At 40.0% G+C, this 13,239-nt stretch overlaps 1 protein-coding gene across 2 annotated transcripts in view; it reads left to right on the top strand.

The window, feature by feature from the left end:
• Positions 1 to 1,528: 1,528 nt before the first annotated feature.
• farsb (phenylalanyl-tRNA synthetase subunit beta) overlaps positions 1,529 to 13,239 on the top strand; it is a 56,065-nt gene continuing 44,354 nt past the window's right edge. Inside the window, exons 1-5 of one of the 2 annotated variants that reach the window (XM_073040942.1) lie at positions 1,529 to 1,646; positions 8,022 to 8,077; positions 8,921 to 9,075; positions 9,232 to 9,304; positions 12,833 to 12,948. In XM_073040942.1, coding sequence (XP_072897043.1) covers positions 1,589 to 1,646; positions 8,022 to 8,077; positions 8,921 to 9,075; positions 9,232 to 9,304; positions 12,833 to 12,948 — 458 coding nt within the window. In that variant the 5' untranslated portion in view covers positions 1,529 to 1,588. The remainder of the gene's footprint in view (positions 1,647 to 8,021; positions 8,078 to 8,920; positions 9,076 to 9,231; positions 9,305 to 12,832; positions 12,949 to 13,239) is intronic. The other variant, XM_073040943.1, reaches the window with a different exon arrangement.

Below are 13,239 nucleotides of genomic sequence, written 5' to 3'. Positions count from 1 at the left end.
GCACTGCCTTTCACTGATGTGATCTCCCAGCAGCAGTTGATGTTTGTCTCAGTTTGCGCTGTAGAGCTCTCTTATGCAAATACTTAAGTGGATCTTGAGGAGGACCAAATTTCTTTCTGGATTTTCTTGGCAACAGTGTTATAAGCAGGTGGATGACAGTCTCATTCACACAGCCGCCACCTTGAGGAGAGTACACAGAGGGACACAGACACTGGGTGTCTGTGAAGAAGCTGACAGATGGCTTATCTCACCACTGCCCATGGAAAGTCTTGAAGCTGCGTTGAAAGTTTGTGACACATATGCAAAATGACTAAGAGATTGCTTGGGAAACCACCTCACAGATTCCACCATCTCCTTCCTCCATGGGACTAGAAGGCTTTCTGCACAGACAGGCTGATTGACTTGTTTTCAAAAGGTGTTTATTTGCAGAAACTTATGAGACACAGGGGATATGGCAGAATCCAACCGAATAGGTTATATGGTTGGAAGACCAGGCCACCCCTTTGCAACGCTAGGAACATGTGGGACTTCAGTGTGTCGTGACGTGCGTAGTTTCCTATAGTGGCAGACTCTAGTAGCATAGGGCAGTCTCAGAATAGAGGCATATCCATTTATTAGAGAGATGAGGAGGAATTTCTTTAGCCAGACGGTAGTTCATTGCCACAGATAGCCCTGGAGGCCAAGTCATTAGGTATATTTAAAGCAGAGGTTGACAGGTTCTTGATTAGACAGGGGTCAAAGGTTATGGGGAAAGGCATCTGTTGAGAGGGAATAAATCAGCCATGATTGAATGATAGAACAGATTTGACGCAATGACTGGCCTCATTCTGCCTTATGGTATTTGAGTACCAGGATCGATGCAAAGATGGTTATCAGGATGAGGATTAAATTACACTTTCTATGGAACTTGCATATAAATATGTTCCCTGGAACTCATCCTGAATGACTGCTGCAACACAGAAATGGTGTATGGACCTAACCTGTGCCATATACCATAACACAGAGCACAATATGATCAGGTTCTTTGCTGGCATTAAGAGGGAGCTGGCTTCTTTCCCTCGAGTATTCAGAGCAGTCGGGTCTTGGTACGTGCTCCGGCTCGTCAGCACTCGCATGTGCGCATTAACAATGCATCGGAGCTCTTCCATGTACACTACAACTGACGTCTGCAACTCTGTCCAATACGAATATTTACGGACATGCCACAGTCGTATTTGTAGTTCGCACGCATGCAACTTTTCGCTTTTACAAACCACATACTGACAGCTCATAACTCAAACCCTCGCCTACTTTTTCTCTCGGGATCCGCCCAGAAATTACATCAGCGCCTCCGGGGTCCTGGTGCAGTACAAGTTCTTAATTTTACTCGAGTAGGTAACTACATTACCCGCCTGAAGGTTATTGCAAACGAATGCATATTTTAACTATTTCAATAAGATTTAATAAACAAACAAGGTATATTTCTAATAGATTATTTAAAAAAAATCAAAATAGCAGGAGACCGCAGGAACGGGAAAGACAACTAGTAGGAGGTAGAGGTCAACTTCGGTGCGCATGCGCTCTGTCTTAATTTCCTCCGGTTCTGACCATGCCGACCATCGGTGTGAAACGGGATTTGTTATTCCGGGCTTTAGGGCAAACGTACAGTGAGTTTATTGATTGATTCACTCATTCTTTGTAGCCGTGTCGGTGGCTTGAGGGTCTCGGTGAACGAGGATGGGGGAAAAGGAAAAGATCACACACGGGTCAGGGACAGACAGATTGAGGGAGGGGATGGTGAGGAAGCTGAAGGGTGGGCTATATAGTGTGAAATGTGCAGCATCAGACTGCCTCCGCTAGAACCACAGAACAATACAGCGTGGATACAGGCCCTTCGAGGGTTCTGCATTCATTCATTTGAATACCCTTCCGTCCCACGATTGCATCATGCAGCCGGCGTTTGCATTCCCGTGGTTGCAGCGTGCAATGGGCGTTCTCTTCCTTTCCGATAAGTATATTTTATTCATCAAACAGCGTCAAATAGTGCAGATGCGGGCCATTCGGCCTACTACACATATGCTGTCCCCTTTGTCCATTTACGAGGAATGGCGTACATTTCGGGTGGAGACCATCTCATTTGTCAGTGCATTCTTTGGAGGGGGGGGGGGAGCGGGGAGAGGGTGGAAAGTAAACTTTCGCCCTTTGAAATATCTTCTCATTTGTGTCTGTTACCCCCTTCGTTGGAAAATATTTTGACTGTCTACCCTTATCGCCCTTGAAGATTATGGAATTGAAAAACTTACTAATTTAATCAATGACATGAGACTGGAATAATACCAGAAGAGATGAAAAAAATCAGTATTTATCACTCTTCCTAAGAAACCTCCAGCAATAGAATGTGAATTACATAGGACCATAAGTTTAATGAGTCATATCACCAAGATACTTCTAAGAATTTTGAAGACAAGAGCTAAAAGTAAGATACAAGCTGATGAACAATGTGGGTTTCTGAAAGACAAAGGTACAACAAATGCGATATTGATATTAAGAATACTATCAGAATGAGCTATTCAAGTGCAAAACGGTTTGTTTGTTTTATCGACTACACAAAAGCATTTGATAAAGAGAAGCACAATAAGTTATTTGAAATATTACAGGAAACTAGGTCTAGATTTGAAAGACCTCCGCCTAATCAGAAATCTGTACTGGGAACAAACTGCCGCTGTAAGAATAGATGGAGAAGTGAGTCCGTTTACGAAAATCAAGAGAGGTGTTAAACAAGGGTGTGTTTTCTCCCCTGATTTGTTTAATATGTACAGTGAAACAATATTACAAAAAAGAAGAGACATCTTGGGAATCAAAATTAGCGGTGAAAACATCAATAATTTCAAATATGCGGATGACACTGTTAATTGCAAGTATGGAGGAAGAAGTACAAAACTTAATTGATATAGTTGTTGAAGAAAGTACAAAAATGGGTCTGACTATCAATTGCAAAAAGACAGAAAGTATGGTGATATCCAAAAAGGAGAATCCTATCTGCAGGCGGAGAATAAATGGGGAAGACAAAACAAGTACAGTACAGAACTTTTGCCTCTTAGGAAGCTGGGTGTCATCAGACGGCAGGTGTGACATGGACATCAAGAGGAGAATAGGGATGGCAAAAGACACCTTTACTGACCAGCACTAAACTAGGCATTAAAACCCACCTCAGAGTACTGAAATGTTACATTTATCCAGTTATGTTATATGGTTCAGAATGTTGGACAATATCTAGTAATATGAGGAAACTAATTGAAGCAGCAGAGATGTGGTTTTTAAGGAGGATGCAAAGAATATCATGGACGAAATGAATATTTAATGAGGATGTCTTGAACAGAGCAATCACAATAAGAGAAATAATTATGAGATCATGAAAAGGCAATGTGGCTTCATTGGACATGTGATTAGGAAAGAGGAGTTAGAATGCACGGTAATTATGGGAAAGATTGAAGGGAAGAAAGCAAGAGGAAGGCAAAGACAAATGATGATGGAGACAGTAGCCAGAGAACTGGAGATGAATACCAATGAATTGATCCACTTGACCCGAAACAGGAGTGTGTGGGCCATGGCAGTCAGAGCTCAAACTGGGCATGGCACCTGATGACGATGATGATGACCCTATCTGTGCTGCTTATTTTTACAGTTACAAGAAAATGTTTATGAACCCTTTGCAATTACCTGTTTTTTTGCATTAATTACTCATAAAATTTGGTCTGATCTTCATCTATGTCACAATAATAGACAAACACAATCTGCCTAAACTATTAACACACAAACAGTTGTATTTTTCATGCCTTTATTGAACAGTGTTTAATCACTATCAGTCAAGGCTGAAAAAGTATGTAAACCCTTGTATTTAATAACTGGTAGACCCTCCTTTAGCAGCAGTAACCTCCAAATGTTTCCTGATCAGACTCTCACAATGGCAATGAGGAATTTTAGACCATTCCTCCATATAAAACTGTTTCAGTTCATCAATATTTCTCAGATACCTTGTATGAACAGCCCTCTTCAAGTCATGCCACAGCATCTCAGATGGGTTAAGGTCTGGATTCTGAGTTGTCCATTCCAAAACACGAATTTCCTTCCTTTTAAACCATTTGTTGTTGATTTTCTCTTGTATTTTGGATCATTATCTTACTGCATCATCCAACTTCTATTAAGCTTCAGGTGACGGACTGCTATCCTGACATTCTCCTGTAACACTTCTTAATACAATTTTGAATTAATTGTTCCCTCAACAATTGCAAGCTGTCCAGGCCCTGAGGCAGCAAAGCAGCCCCAAACCTTGATGCTCTTTCCACTGTGCTTCACAGTTGGGATGAGGTTTTGGTGTTGATGTGAAGCGCCCTTTTTCCTCCAAATGTAGTGGTGCGCATCTCTACAAAAAGTTCAACATTTGTCTCATCTGTCCACAGAACATTGTCCCAGAAGCATTGTGGAACATCCAGGTGGTGTTTGCAAACTTTTATTCATGCAGTAGTGTTTGTTTTTGGAGGGCAGTGGCTTACTCCATGTTGTCCTTCCACGAACACCATTCTTGTTCAGTCTTTTTCTTATAGTGGACACATGAACAGAGAGTTTAGCAAGTTCTAGAGATTTCTGTAGGTCTTTTGCTGTTATCCTTAGGTTCTTTTTCACCTCCTCCAGGATTTCATGTTGTGCTCTTGGTGCAATCTTTGCAGGACGCTCACTCCTGGCAAGAGTGGCAACAGTACTGAATTTCCTCCATTTGTATTCAGTTTCTCTTGTGTGGACTGATGAACACTCAGGTCATTAGAAATGCGTTTGTAGCCTTTTCCAGCTTCATGCATCTCTACAATTCTTCTAAGATCCTCTGAAAGTTGTTTTGATCAGGGCATGGTGCACATAAACGGATCTTTCTTGAGAAGAACCGGCTCTGTCAGTAACCTGACTTTGTGTGTCCTTTTTATAGGGCAGGGCCCGTCCACAACCAGCACCTCTAATCTCATCTCATTGATTGGAACACCTGACTCCAAATAGTTTTTGTAGAAGGCATTATTTCAGAGGTTCACGTACTTTTTTGAACCTAGACTATGATTGTTTAAATGGTGTACTCAGTGTTGATGAGAAGGTGTACAATTGTTTATGTGTTATTAGTTTAGCCAGATTGTGCTTATCTATTATTGTTACTTAGGTGAAGATTAGACCACATTTTATGAGTAATTAATGCAGAAAACCAGGAAATTGCAAAGGGTTCACAAACTTTTTCTTGCAACTGTAGATACTTCAGTCAGGTATCCTCTCAGGTTCTTTCGCTCCTGGAAGATAAATCCAACCTATCTGATCTATCCTCACAACTAAAGTCATTCAATCCACCCAACATCTCAGTGAGGTGAATCTTCTCTCTGCAGCACAACTGTGTCCTCTTATAGTGTGGTGACCATAACTTAGACAGGGAGATTTAGACAACCATAACTCCAACTAATTTTCTCTGTGTTTACAAACTTAGCAATCATACAGTACTTGCAACATAACACATAAATCATTAATATACAGAGAATGGGTTGTCCTTGGGTTACGAACAGATTTTGTTGTTATAGATGTCCATTAGTTAGAAAGTGCACAGAATTACACATAACGATAAACATAACTTCCACAGTATTGAAATGAAAGGTGTTGATGAAGGCCAGTAAATGTGAACATTCATTTATTGTCTACCCCCTAACTAGTTAGAATGGTACAGAATCTGAATTATCTCGTGCCTGGTTTTGATGTGCTTGAAGTAGCAGTGCATGTTGGATTACAAATAAAGTGTCACTGCGCAAGTATCAATAGAAGTGATTCCAAAAACATGGTGAAACGGAAGGCTTATGTTATTCGGAGACAATGATTTGTGATTACTGTGGGAGGTTACATACAAACAAGGCCGTTTTTTATGTGAATTTAATAATATTTGTATGAACTTGTATGCATATGTGATCTGGATCACATACAAGGATCTGTGCACCGCACTTACCCCTGTGGTACACCACTACTTCTAATAAGAAAAATGTATTTCAACCATTGCCCTCTGCCTCTTATCATCAAGCCAAATTTAGATTCTGAATAGTTAAGTGTAGGTCTTTAGACTCCTCTACCTGCTCCCCGATTAGTAACAAGAAGAGGGTAAGTCTTAGATGGTGAGAGTCCTTAATGATGGCTGACACCTTTTTGAGACACTGCTGCATAAAGATGCTGTCGATAGTGGGGAGCTCATGATGGATGGGTTAAGTCTATGACCCTCCGCAATGGCGTTTGGTCCAATGCATTAGATTAATTTGTAGATCTGGGGAAATTTGCAAGAGTCTTTGGTAACATGCAAAATCATCTCAAACTCCTGAGGAAATAGAGCCACAGGTGTTCCTTCTTCATGATTGCATCAATACGTTGGGAGCCAAGGTAGATCCCTTGAGATGCTGACACTAAGAAACTTGAAGCTGCTCTGGCTTTCCGTTGCTGACACTTCAATGTTTACTGGTGTATGTTCATAGAGTCATAGAGCACTACAGCTCAGAAATAGGCTCTTTAGCCCATCTGGTGCTTCCCAAACTATTATTCTACCCAGTCCCGTCAACTTGCACCTGCAATATAGTGCTCCATGCACCTCCCATCCATGTACTTATCCAAATTTCTCTAAAATGTTGAAATTTAACCACATATCCACTGGCAGCTCAATCCTCACTCTCAACTGCCTCCAAGTGAAGAAGTTTCCCCTCATGTTTCCCTTTCACCTTTCATCTTTAACCCATGACTTCTAATCTCACCCAACCACAGTGGAAAAAGCCTGCTTACATTTGCTCTATCTATATTCCTCATATTTCTGTATACCATTCACTGCCCCTCATAATTTTGTGTTGTCCCAACTTCCCCTTCCTGAGGTCCACAATCAAATCCTTAGTCTTTCTGACATTAAGTGCAAAGTTGTTGAAGTGACACCATTTAACCAGTTGACCTATCTCACTGCTATACGTCTCTTCACCATATGAGTCATTCTCCAGTCAACTTCTAAACTTGTATAATTAAAGAGAAGGACATTCCCAACCTCTGTAATAAATGCTAAAAGGCCTGACATTTTGAACCTTGTCTTTCTGATATTAGGCTGTCTTGGGCACTAAAGTTTGCCTTTCTTTTGTGTGTGAGGGAGGGGTCAATGTCATCTTGCCATCTGGGTAATGTTACTCTTGCTGGAGAGCATTCTCATGTTCTCACCAGTAAGATCTCAACATTTGTCTTGTTGCAAATTTCTTTACAATTGGAAAGCCTGACAGTGTCTACTTTCTGGATTGAAGTCAAAAAGTTATCAGTTTAGGGGAAATGTACAGTTGCACCCTTGGAAGAACAGAGAATTATCTTAGGAGAGGAGAAAAAACAGAAGTAATTAAAGGATTTTCCTAAGGAAGAAAGTACTAGAGAAATCTCAGTTGACGAGGCAAGGGAAAAAAAACTTGGAGCTTTTTTGTTCTATTAACTGACAGGATGTTTAACTGAACATGGCTTGCATTATGTTTAGCTTTTGTTTGAGCTGTTATTAGATTCTTTCTATTATGAATTGACATAAATTAATCACAGAATTAGAGGATAGTAGAAAGTTAACAAAAACTTAGTTCCTTTATCTTATTCAGGTTAGATTTTTGAAGAATACAGAATTTTCTGTCCTTCAAATTGATTGAAACTAATTCCTTTAAGTGTTAGTCTATGACAGTGCTGTGAAATGCAATTTGTGATGAACCTAGCATTCCATCAGTATTAGAACTTGCATTCACTGAATAGAAATCTTTGAAGTGTATGGTGTGGTCAGTTGAAAATTGACTTTCAAACAGTAATTTGATGTTTTCCTAAGTTTTCAATGCAATGAGGATTAAAACAGGATACTTAAAGTAGACTTAATGTATCTTGCAAATAGTTTCTCTTAACTCTGTGACATTCTAGGATTATTTCAGGCATTTAGTTCAGTTTTTGGTTTCTGCAATGTCCAACTTGATTATTTTGTTTTACAGCTGATGAAGAATTTGATGAATTATGTTTTGAATTTGGCCTGGAATTGGATGAAGTGGTACAGTATCAAATTATTGTTTCTAAATGCCATATAAATAGCTTGTAAATATGACATCTAGATGTCAAGATCTGTCTTGCAAGGAAACAGATGTTCTAGTTGAAAGAAAAGTAGGGGAGGATTTGTCCTTCCAGGTGTTCTTTGCTGACTGTGTAGAGTTCTATAGGTGTATTTACTCCGCTTGGCTTTATCCCATGTTCATGATCATTCTTTGTAAATAATATAGGGTGCTGTATTTGAACTTGCCCTAATGTAAGAATGTATGTTGTAGCAGTTACTTAAAAACAAACCAAAATCACTGAGAGACAGAGGGAGGGATTGGCATTTGCAAATAACTGAATTCCAAGTTGAGAAAAGTACATTCGATCCTTTATTACAAAAGCAGCAAAGATGAGTGATCAAAATTAGCAACAGCGCAATTAGCAGAATAAGTGAAATAATGAAGCAGGTAAAGTTAATGATTGACAGAAAAAATTTGTCCCTGGCTCACCCTCTCTCAACTAACTAAACTTAACTAAACAGCACAAAGCGTGGATACATGACTATACTCAATTGCTTCCACCAGCCTGCAAACCATGTGGAGAATTAGACTTCATTTCACTTTAGTTAGTAGTGATGGAGAACTATTAACATCAGTCTGGGATCAAATCTTAGTCAGTGGTCCTTATCATTCTACTACATTCTGTTTAGCTTCTTTGCTTGATGGCATGGTCACATTATGGAATACTTCTAATCCAAATAGAATAATGCCCAACGGTTATAAAATTGGTATGTGTAAATATAAATATTTAATATATGGTATATATGTATGTAGTATATATATATATATTTCGTTATCTTCAGACATCTGAAAAGGATATTATAACCAGAGAACAAGGAGATGGAAAAGCCGATGGTGCATCAGAGATGGTGCTGTATAAAATTGACGTGCCTGCGAATCGCTATGACCTCTTATGCTTGGAAGGATTAACCCGTGGATTGCAGGTCTTCAAGAACAAGTAATATTTCTGAAAAAATTATGTTATTCCTTTACTCTGTTCAGAATTTGTTGCTTAGATTCTGTTTTGTTTGTTATGAAATCATTAATGTTCCAAATATCCATTACTTCAGCAGTGTAGTGATGGTTATAGTCTAATTTTCATGTTCCAAAACAGAATTGAAGGCCCTAGATACACGAGAGTGGGACCACTAAATGGAGACATGCAGAAGTTAGTGATCACCAAAGAGGTATGAAATAATTTGCCTTGTAAATGGATGTAAAAAATAGTGAACTGAAGTGTAAGATGCAGAATTGTGAACAGCACCCGTTACTATTTTGTCAAATCTGTGAACCATCTGAGTATTTATTTATAATTACATTTGCTGAAGATGAAGAGGGTCAGTCATGCATTATTTCTTTGTTTAATTGTGTTTGTATTCAATAAAACAGTTAAATGTGTGGGTGTTATTGTTGGTACTCCATCCAACAATATTTCTAACCAATAGTTTGATACACTAGTTCTGTTGGCTACAGAATTCCAAAGGTTGATGACCTCTAAGTAAACACAAAATCTTACATCCTATTGTAGTAAGATGATTCCAGGTGAACAGTATCCACTTAATCGACTCTATGAATCTTGTAATTCAATGAGATTAGGTCTTATTCTTGGAAACCCTTGAAACCATGTGCCAGGCTAATGAATTATAGGACAAACCTATCACTCATTTCAAAGAACCTTTCTACATTGCCTGAAAACTAGGAAAATGTGGAGAACAAAACTGTACATTATTCCGATGTGGTCTCTAAAGCTCTACATATTTGCAGCAAGACTTTATCTGATATGTCCTTGTATTAAAAGTCAGCAACTACTTGCCTTCACAGTAGCTTGTTTTACTGTGGTATTAAATTGTTTTGTGTATAACAAGCCATTGGATTACTGAAGGTTTTTGCCCCTCAGGTGAATGAGTGGTTTCTTTTAGGGTACAATTGTTATTCTACACTAATTTTGCATGCAGAAGTGCAATGCTGCTTTTTCCAATAGTTCATTAGTGTAAGTGTATGCATATCCAGAGGTGACAGCACCTCTAGTTGTAGTCTCACCTAACCTCAGTTCCTCAGTGGAAAAAGCCTGCTTGCTTTACAGACATCCCACCCTGCAAAAACTCATTTCAGGGAGGTAGCACCATCAATTTGCGGTAGTTCACCGGGTACTGGGAGTGCCCGTATTTCTCCAGATACTGGGAGTGCCAGTATTTCACCAGGGGCCAAGGGATCCTGAGCATGGTGGCACTGCTACACAGTTAATTCTAACACTATATCTTTAGGAGGGGTAGGAGGTGTTGCAAATGGGACTGACTTCAATGGTCTGCAATAGAGTAGCTCTTTGTCAGCTAGCCAGCTAGTTTAAATAATGTTAGCTATGCTAATGAACGAATGAAGCCTGTTAAACTCACCTCAACATGTCTTTTACGTTTTAACCCACCATGGGGTATAGAAAAGTCACTGTTGCAAACAGTGCAGTGAGCAACACTGTCATTATTTTTGACTCCTATTAGGCAGGGATACACTTTAGTGTAGTCTAGGGTGAAGTGCGTTTTATATTTTCTTTTTTTGGAACACTCTGCCATGGCACGTGCGCACGCTCTCTCTCCCTCCCTCTCTCTCCCTCTCCCTTTCCCTCTCTCTCCCTCTCCCTCTCTCTCTCTTCCCCCCCCCTCCCTCTCCCTCTCTCTCTCCCCCCCCCCCCCCCTTATCGATTACTGGGATATTGTATATAATTTGCGGGTGTCAGGGAGCCGCTACCAATATGCGGGAGACTCCCAGAACTTCCGGGAGAGGTGGGATGTCTGCTTTTACTCTATCTATGCCACTCCTCATTTTATGTACCTCTATAACAGATCTCCCCTCATTCTCCCACGTTCCAATGAAGTCCTAACCTATTCAACCTTTCCCTATAACACATATCCTTACGTCCTGCAACTTTATTTTAAATTCTCTATAGTCTTTCAATTTTATTAATACCTTTCCAGTAGGTAGCTAATCAGTACTGTGCATGATACTCCACACCAATATTGTATACAATTTCAACATCATAACTCAACTCCTGTACTTAGTATTTTGATTTATGAAGGCTAATGTGCCAGAGGTTCTCTCTACAATCCTATCTACCTGTGACATCAAGGAATTATGGATCTGTATTCCCAGATCCCTCTGTTCTACCACACTCCCCACATTATCGTCTAGATCATTGATATAGAGGGCAAAAAACAAGGGACCCAGTAGCGATTCTTCCCTATGTTGTGAAATTTGTCGTTTAATGGCAGCCGTACAGTCCAAAAAATATTTTTTGTACATAACAATTTGTGTAAGTTGGAATAATAATATATAAAACAAAAATAAATAGTGCAAAAAGAGAACAAAATAGTAAGGTAGCATTCAGAAATATGATGCTGGAGGGGTAGAAGCTGTTCCTAAAACATTGAATGTGCATCTTAAGGCTCCCATATCACTTACTTGATGGAAGTGTTGAGAAGAGGGCATGTGCTGGGTGGTGAGGCTCCATCATGGTGGATCCCATCTTCCTGAGGCATTGCCTTTTAAAGGTGTCCTTGATGCTTGGGATGCTGGTACCCATGATGGAACTAGCTGAGACTACAGCACTCTGAAGTTTTTCTAATCCTGTGCAGTGTCACCTCTATACCAGACAGTGATGCAACCTGTCAGAATGCTGTCCATGGTACCTCTGTAGAAATTTTTCAAAGCCTTTGGTGATGTACCAAAATTTTCTCCAACTCCTAAAGAAATATAGCAACAGGCATGCCTTCTATGTAATTGCATCAGTATGTTGGCCCCCCCCAGGGTAGATCTTCAGAGATCTCCAGAAACTTGAAGTTTCCAATGCTGACTCCTCAGTGAAGACTGGTGTGTGTTCTCATGACTGCCCCTTCCTGAAGTTCACAGTCAATTCCTTGTTCCTAATGATGATGAACCAACCTTTCTGTCTCGCTGCTGTATGTCTCCTCGTCACCATCTGAGATTCTGCCAACAACAAGTGTGTCATTGCCAAATTTATAGATGGTGTTTGAGCTGTGCCTAGAATGTAGAGACAGTAGAGTGGTAGTCTAGGCTTGCACCCTTGAAGTATTGATTGTCAGCGAGGAGGAGGTGTTATTTCTGATCTGCACTGACTGTGGTCTGCTGGTGAGGAAGCCAAGAATCCAGTTGCGGAAGGAGGTATAGAGGCCCAGGTTTCGTAACTTGTTGCTTATCTGTCATCTATTATTCTTTGATTTTCCCCTTTCCGTTATTGGCTGCCTCATGGTACCTCATAGATCCTTCTTGTAACTATGATGTCACCAAGCTTCCTGCTGGCTGCGGGGCTAAGAATATTGAAAAAACTTACAACGACAGGAAACAGAATGTGTAATGTTTAGCTATATTTTAACTCTAGGGTTTATCAAATGGCTCGTTTCCCTTGATTATAGTGTATAAGGATGCAGAGGAAAGCAGTGTGAAGAGGAGCACTGAATCACTGACAGCACTACTGGATTCCTATATTCAAGTGCGCACACGCGCGCACACACACACACACACACACACACACACACACACACACACACAAACTCTGAAGATGCTGGCAGTTTTAGTGAAATTTAGCAGTCTTTGATGTTATAGTTGCAAGGTCTGGGCCCTTCACAGCTGTGTAACAGTGTTATTCTGTATCCTTAATATTACTTTGCATAAGTGTCATTGTTGTGAAGATTTTCCTTTTGTAGACGTCACAGGTTCGACCACATGCTGTAGCAGCCGTTCTTCGCAATATAACTTTTACCAAGGATTGCTATGATAGTTTCATTGAGCTGCAGGAAAAACTACATCAGAACATCTGCAGGTGAGACCTCTCATTCTCTGACTTTCTGACCATCTAAGACTAAAATAAAATCTAAATTTTATAAGTGTAGTTTTGAAACGTGCCAGAAGTATAACTAATCTCTGAGTTCCTGGAAATATAAAAACAGAAATGCTCGAAAGGTTTGGCAGTTTAATGATGGAGAAGCAGTTAATATTTGACGTTGGTGGCCTTTCATCAACTTGACATTTGCTTGAAAGAGGAACAGGTTGACAATGTTTCTTTCTCCACTGATGCTGCTTGATATGCTGAGTAATCTTAGTGTTTTCTGCT

Source organism: Hemitrygon akajei, chromosome 3 (genome assembly GCF_048418815.1).
Source record: "Hemitrygon akajei chromosome 3, sHemAka1.3, whole genome shotgun sequence".
In the NCBI taxonomy this organism is placed as follows: Eukaryota; Metazoa; Chordata; class Chondrichthyes; order Myliobatiformes; family Dasyatidae; genus Hemitrygon; species Hemitrygon akajei.
The sequence above is the reverse complement of the archived record's forward strand: the minus strand, read 5'-3'. Positions and strand labels throughout refer to the sequence as shown.